Source organism: Prunus dulcis, chromosome 4, assembly GCF_902201215.1.
Source record: "Prunus dulcis chromosome 4, ALMONDv2, whole genome shotgun sequence".
Lineage (NCBI taxonomy): Eukaryota > Viridiplantae > Streptophyta > Magnoliopsida > Rosales > Rosaceae > Prunus > Prunus dulcis.
Window position 1 is genome coordinate 16,721,546 of NC_047653.1, and position 7,600 is coordinate 16,729,145.

Consider the following 7,600-nt stretch of genomic DNA (forward strand, 5'->3'; position numbering starts at 1 on the left):
ATCGGGTCGTGACAACATGTGCCCTACGACCCTCAACAACAGACACTTCAACCATCCTGAATGAAAACAATGTAGCTTGCATTACTCATATCAAAGGAGGATACATCAAGGGTGACAGGACCAAGGACATATCACCAAAGTTTTTCCACACAAATGAGCTTCAGAAGAGTCAATAAGTCAGACAAATCCGTTCAAGCGATAACCTGACATACCTCTTCACCAAATCTTTACCAAAATGTACATTTCAAAAGCTAGTGCATGGTATTGGATTACGTCGACTCAACAAGCAATAGAATTGAAGCATGCATAAATCAGGGGGAGATATTAATCAAGGGAAGCATTCAAGAGTTCTCTAACACAGGACATATGCATGTTGTACTTTTTTTTTCCCTTCAATCAGGATTTTTCCCACGGGTTTTTCCTATGAGGGTTTTAAGGAGGCCACATAAGCATGTCCAACATTGTATCAAGTCCCAAACGAAGTTGTACTCTTTTTTCTTCGCTTATGTTTTTTCCCACTGAGTTTTTCATAGCAAGGTTTTAATAAGGCAACCAATTAAGAGACTTTTGGGCATCCGAGGGGGAGTGTTGTAAATGATGGATGACCCATAAGTTGAAAGTGAAGAACAATGTTGGAAGTGAAATACCATGTTTTACATAGAGTTGACTTATAGACTTAGTCATTATTTTCAAATAGTAACAAGTAAATATTGTGGTTGTAGAGTAAATGTTTTGGTTGTGAGGCTTGTACCATCTGTCTATAAATTGAAGCAATCTTCAGGCTTTGACACACACCAATCGAAAGAGAAAAGTGAGAAAGAAATTTGAGAGTTAGTAAGTTTTATCCAAGAGAGAAAATTCTATCAGTGTAATACCATAAGAGCAAATGCAATCCCACTCCAATATTCAGTGGTATTTTCATACTTTATCTATTTTATAACACTTAGGGAATTTTATATATATTTTCATTTATATATGCGACTCAATAATGAGGTATCTTTTAGAGCCTTGTCAACGCCTTGAACCACCAACCCCAAATAGATCAAATGCAGCAAGCAACTTCATTTCATAGAGGTCAGCGCAACCCCTCTCTTGTCTCTTTTCTTGTGGCCAATGCTCTTCTGCTTCTGCATGCATCGATCAAAACCAAAAGGCAAGACTATTCTTGAATAGGAAAGCAGCAACACTACGCAATGACCAACAAAATCTCGTCGGATAACAACTTAATTACTTGGGTTAGGTATGCACAATAAAATTTAGGATTAATGACATTTTAGTATCATGTGGTTGCATTCGTAAGGCATGTTAGTTCATGCTTTTTCGATTTTTGCAATTAGATTTAGATACCTCTATCTGTTAAATTTGTTACAATGTGGTTCTACCATTTGGGTTACCGTCAAATCTCCTGTTAGTTGCCTACGTGGCATTTTTGAGTTCCACATTTTTTGTTTTCTTATTATTTAGGTGTAATAAAATATTCATATATTTTTAAACAATATATATATATATATATATATATATGTCTCCCTCTCTCTCTCTCTCTCTCTACTTTGCCCTCTCCATCTGTATTTTCTTCTCCCCAACAACCCAAACCACCCCTAGCTTCAATCCAGGCCCCACTCCCACCCCTATCCATAACCCAAGCCTTACCCGTGACCAAGCCTCACCCTTTTCTCTGCCTCCTCTCTCTCTCTCTCTCTCTCTCTCTCTCTCTCTCTCTCTGTGCAAATTCAAAAACCAACAAATTGAAAGCTAAAAAATTCAAACAGTGTTTGCAGTGTCATTTAGGGTTTTTAGGATGAATCTGGCAGTGGCATTGGGGAATGGGGAGAGGGGTGAGGGGTCTGTGGGTGGTGGTCATTGGGAAATTGGGGAGAAGAAATCCAGCCTCGGGTGGGTGGGTGGTTGGTTCTGGGTTCTACTGGTGGGGTGGGGTGGGTTGCGGGCTGGGTTCTGGTTCTAAAAGTGAGGGGTTGGAGGAGGGGCTAGGGGTCTATGGGTCCCATGAAATTTTTTTTGTCTTCAAATTTTAATCAATTTAAAATAATAATAAAAAGGTAAAAATGTGAGAATCATAGTGCCGCATATGCAACTAACGAGGAGATCTGATGGAAACCTTAACGGTGGAACCACATTGAAAAAAATTGAAATGATCAGGGTATCTAATTGCAAAATTCGAGAAGACATGGACTAACATGCCTTCGGAGTGCAACCATAGGGTACTAAACTATCAATAACCCTAAAACTTATTTTAGGCACTCAATCATACCATATTTTTATGAAATTAGCTCACAACACGCAATTCCATTTGAATATTCCATTCTAGGCCTGCTAAACCTAAAATTATCATGGTAAATTTTGCAATGTGAGAACTGGAACATGGAAACTCTTTGCTAGTTTTCTTTGGTGCTTCATAATTGCGCTATATTGGAACAATGGTAATGTCTATACTTGGAGTGGTAAATTGGTGCATATATAAAGTGGTAAGTGTTGGTGGTTGGAATGGTAGTGTGTGCGCTTGGATGTACTTGGAGTGGTATTGTACTAGTTTGGAAACCCAATCTACCACTCTAAGGCCTTCTTCAACCCATGAGGGGCTAAACTCAAATTTCCCCCCTTCAAAAAGTGACTATTTGGAGGCTTATTATCATTAAGAAATACTGTTTTCACATACACGTCCTACGCATGAAAAAATAAATTTAAGTTTGGAGTTGAATAAAATTACAAATATAAATTTCAAGCTTTAATAAGAATGGTTACTTACCACATCATGTAAATTTGAGCCACTTCGTGGGTTCGTATTGGCCTTAGTCAAGCATTCCTTCCAAAGAGAACACTGTTGGTTGATAGTCTTGAACCGAGAAGCAATGGCTTGATATGTTCGTCACTCGGGTCTACTAATGCCCGAATCATTTTCCAGAAACTTTTGATATACATGCTTCCAAAATGTGTCGCTTGCTTGATTGGTGCCAATAGCCCCATCTTCATTGACAGAAGCCCACCCTTTGCACAATGCCTCATCTTCTTCGGGCCTCCAATTCACACCTCTTTGAGATTTTGTGGACATCTTCAACAAGAATGAAAGGAGATTGATGACACTGACAAAGGAAAAATAAATTGAGGAATAGATAAAATATTTTTGGTAGATTATTTGAGAAATGGATGGGTATTTATAGAGTTTGGAGTGAGTTTTGGAGTTGGATCTGATCTAGATTAATTTAAAATATTATTTTGACTGTTAGATCTTTCTTTTTTTTTACCTTTAAAATAGCTTAGATTTAATCTAGATCGTTAATTTAAAGTTACGATTAGAATTTAAAAAAAGAAAAGAAAAGAAGAGAAGATTTGAATTGCAACGTCTCTTTGAGCTGGAATAAGCCAACATGTGGACCTAGTCTCTTTTTAGAGATACTATTTGATTTTTTTTTTTTATAAAAAAGAAAAGAAAAAGGAGACTGCCAAATTGCAACGGCTCTCTCACCTGGTGCCGACACGTGGCATGGGCAACAGAGAAGCCCATCAGAGCTGATCCCAGCGTGGGTCCCAGTGTTTTTCTCATGCACATGGGCTCTGCCACCTCAGCGTGGGCTCCACTAAATAGTTTTGAGTCTAGGCAATAAGTGAATTGGTATTTGGGTCAAAATTTGGGTTTTCTCAAATTTTGGGTCCTTCATTTTCTTGGGTTGGGAGAGGTTTTGAGGGATATTTTGGGTTGGAGATGGCCTAAGAGAGCAATGTACTAGTAAGACGATGTGAAAGTGCAAAAAGGAAGGTAAAATGCTAGGGAGACCACATTTATAGACCACTTTGTAAACCATCTCTCTCATAGAAGTGGAACCCATTGTATTGGTGGACTCCACCTCTATATTAGAGAGGTAGTTTACAATGTGGTCTATAAATGTGATCTCCCTAGCATGATCCAAAAGAAAAGAATAAAAAGAAAGATATAGTAAGTTGTATTAATAAATAAATAAATATTATAACCCAAGATGAATTTTGAAATCCAGTTATATCAAAACTATAAGGTAAGTAAAAATAGATATAAAAACTTCATTTATTATATATATGTCAGTCTCCTTTCATTGAGGTATCCCTCAAATTATTTTATTTGAGGGACACTCTTTTGGGTATCTTACTAATTTTTTTCAATGATCCAAACTGTCTATTTTTCAAGTCTTCATTCATAGTTCATTCTTGCAAAAAATCAGACAAATTGAAAATCATCACCGCAAATTATGCAATCATTAATTAATCATCCCATTGCAATTGGCAATTATGAAACTCCATAGTTGATGCTAGCCAGAATGTAAGAATGAATTTCGATCTTATTATACTCATGCTTCACCATTTCTACTTATTGCTGGAGTTGTTCAAAGCTGTACAGTACATGTCTGCTCCCAACACGCTTTTACCAGCTATGCATCTTGACTTGTTCAGGGCCTCCATGAGGGAACAAAAGAACTTAAAACTTAGTGGGAGACGACATTGGCTCGTCAACGATGGAATAAGAACAACTAGAATTTTAAAAACTACAAAAATCCTGTGTAAGAAACCTAAAGCATCTATCCAGCCTGTTATATTTAACAAACAAATCTGCACTCAAATCCAAATGATTGCAGAGATTGCTATAAAAAGGGTTTGCTTTCATTCATACCAAGCAACTCACTCCAAACAATACTTCTAGGAAATATATTTTCTAGCAATAAGAGCTGAATTGCTAGAAATGGGAACCTCTTTACAGCCGAGGCATTTGCCTCTGGTTTATGCTGTGGCATTCTGCCTCATTGTAGTTAGTGTTGCTGCTGATTATAGGAAGCCTTATATTTATGCTTCGCCGCCACCGCCATCCCAAAAAACGCAACCACAGTACCACAATTATCCACCTTTCAAGCTTCCATCAGTCCCAGAGCATTCAGGGCACTACCCTCCATACCCTTATAAGGCTCCTCCATCACCTTATGTGTACAAGTCTCCACCACCTCCTCGTTACTTATACAAATCTCCACCTCCACCATCCCCATCACCGCCTCCTCCTTATGTTTATAAATCTCCACCTCCACCATCTCCGTCACCACCACCGCCGTATGTTTACAAATCTCCATCACCACCATCTAAATCTCCTCCCCCACCTTATATCTACAAGTCACCTCCACCTCCCTCTCCCTCTCCACCCCCTCCTTACATTTACAAGTCCCCTCCTCCACCATCTCCATCACCTCCCCCTCCTTATGTCTACAAGTCACCACCACCTCCTTCTCCATCCCCACCTCCACCTTACATTTATAAATCACCACCACCACCCTCACCATCACCTCCTCCCCCATATGTTTACAAGTCACCACCCCCTCCATCCCCTTCACCTCCTCCACCTTATCTCTACAAGTCACCACCACCACCTTCTCCATCCCCTCCTCCTCCTTACATTTACAAGTCACCACCACCCCCATCTCCATCACCTCCTCCACCTTATGTCTACAAGTCACCACCACCACCTTCGCCATCACCTCCTCCACCATATGTTTACAAGTCACCACCACCCCCATCTCCTTCACCTCCTCCTCCTTATGTGTACAAATCCCCCCCACCACCTTCACCATCACCTCCTCCACCATACATTTACAAGTCACCACCTCCCCCATCCCCATCACCACCTCCTCCTTACATTTATAAATCACCACCACCACCCTCTCCATCTCCTCCTCCACCATACATTTACAAGTCACCTCCTCCTCCATCTCCATCACCTCCCCCACCTTACATTTACAAGTCCCCACCACCACCCTCACCCTCACCTCCTCCACCATACATTTACAAGTCACCTCCTCCTCCATCTCCATCACCCCCACCTCCCTATGTGTACAAGTCACCACCACCCCCATCTCCATCGCCTCCCCCTCCTTATCTCTACAAGTCACCCCCACCACCTTCTCCATCCCCACCTCCTCCGTACATCTATAAATCACCACCACCACCATCTCCGTCACCTCCTCCCCCTTATGTCTTAAAATCTCCACCACCACCTTCTCCATCCCCACCTCCTCCTTACATTTATAAATCACCACCACCACCCTCTCCATCACCTCCTCCTCCTTATGTCTACAAATCTCCACCACCACCTTCTCCATCCCCACCTCCTCCTTACATTTATAAATCTCCACCACCACCTTCTCATTCACCACCTCCACCATACATCTACAAGTCCCCACCTCCCCCTTCCCCATCACCACCCCCTCCTTATCTTTACAAATCTCCACCACCTCCATCCCCATCACCTCCTCCTCCCTACATTTATAAATCCCCTCCACCTCCCTCACCATCCCCGCCTCCACCATATGTGTACAAGTCACCCCCACCTCCATCGCCATCACCTCCCCCTCCTTATATCTACAAATCACCACCACCTCCATCTCCATCACCTCCTCCTCCCTACATCTATAAATCTCCACCACCTCCATCACCTTCTCCTCCTCCTCCTTATCTCTACAAATCTCCACCACCACCATCGCCATCACCTGCCCATACATACCACTACAACTCTCCCCCTCCTCCATTGAAGTCTCCACCACCTCCCCAATATTACTACAAATCACCTCCACCACCAAAGCACCACTGAGCGTACGCTCACCAATGATTTGAATAAGTTTGAATTACTACTTCGTCTTGATGTTGGATAATTCTTTCTGGCATTGTTTCTGTTGTTGAACAAGTGTATTTGTAATCAATAATTTGGGTCAACTAGAACCCCTCCTGCATTTTGTTGTAAGTACTGTGCTGGTCATTTGATTTTTTCTTTAACGAATGAAAAATATTAAGATTTCACGTACATAGTTGCTTTGATTTACTATATGGTTGCATGAATTTCGGATTAATCATGTGCTTCTTACTTGAAGTGCATGATAATAAACTTGCTACTTGCATTGAGTTTTAATGTTATGCCGTTTTTCTCCCATTGAGATTGTGTTTTAGTCGTTAGAATAAGCCTTAAGGAACCGTGATCATATCATATATTCCATTTTGGTCAACTTGACATATAATTGAGTGGACCTTCGAAAAATTTCAAATCCTACAAATTGACCGAGCATATACGATTTGATATAAGTCACAGGCGTTCTTCAGGATCCCGAAGACTCAGGTGACGTAGCATTCCTAAACCTTGGGATGATTTTGATGATCCGAGATGAATTTTTTTTTGTCAAAGGTTAGGGATGATAGATGAAAGGAAAAACATCTCCAGATGTCAACTTAAAACTCGCAGGAATGTGATGCTTGCGCTCAAGCATTAGTTTCAGTTAACAAATCCAACACACACTTTCTCTAAGACAGGAAAATGTCATGCTTTGGCTTGACCTAACAAATTCTATTCCAAGAAAACACCTCAAATATTCTTTCATCTCAAATTTAATTAATCCATTTCTTATGAGAGTATGCCACATTGCCTATAATAAATTTGTTTCCTTTATAAAACTAACGCCGTTACCTCTATCTTCCTCTCCCCTCTCCCCTCTCAACTCCTGTCTCTCTCGGTTCTTCCTATAATAAATTAATGTATAGTAATTGAAGATGAGTATTGTAAACCCTCCAGTAAAGAAAATTAAACGAC

General features: G+C 40.6%; 1 protein-coding gene across 1 annotated transcript; it reads left to right on the forward strand.

Moving 5' to 3' along the window:
• The first annotated feature begins 4,723 nt into the window (after window positions 1-4,723).
• Window positions 4,724-6,613, forward strand: LOC117625517 (extensin-2-like). Its single transcript, XM_034357060.1, has one exon. The coding sequence runs from the start codon at window positions 4,724-4,726 to the stop codon at window positions 6,611-6,613; it is 1,890 nt and encodes a 629-aa protein (XP_034212951.1).
• The last annotated feature ends 987 nt before the right edge of the window (window positions 6,614-7,600 follow it).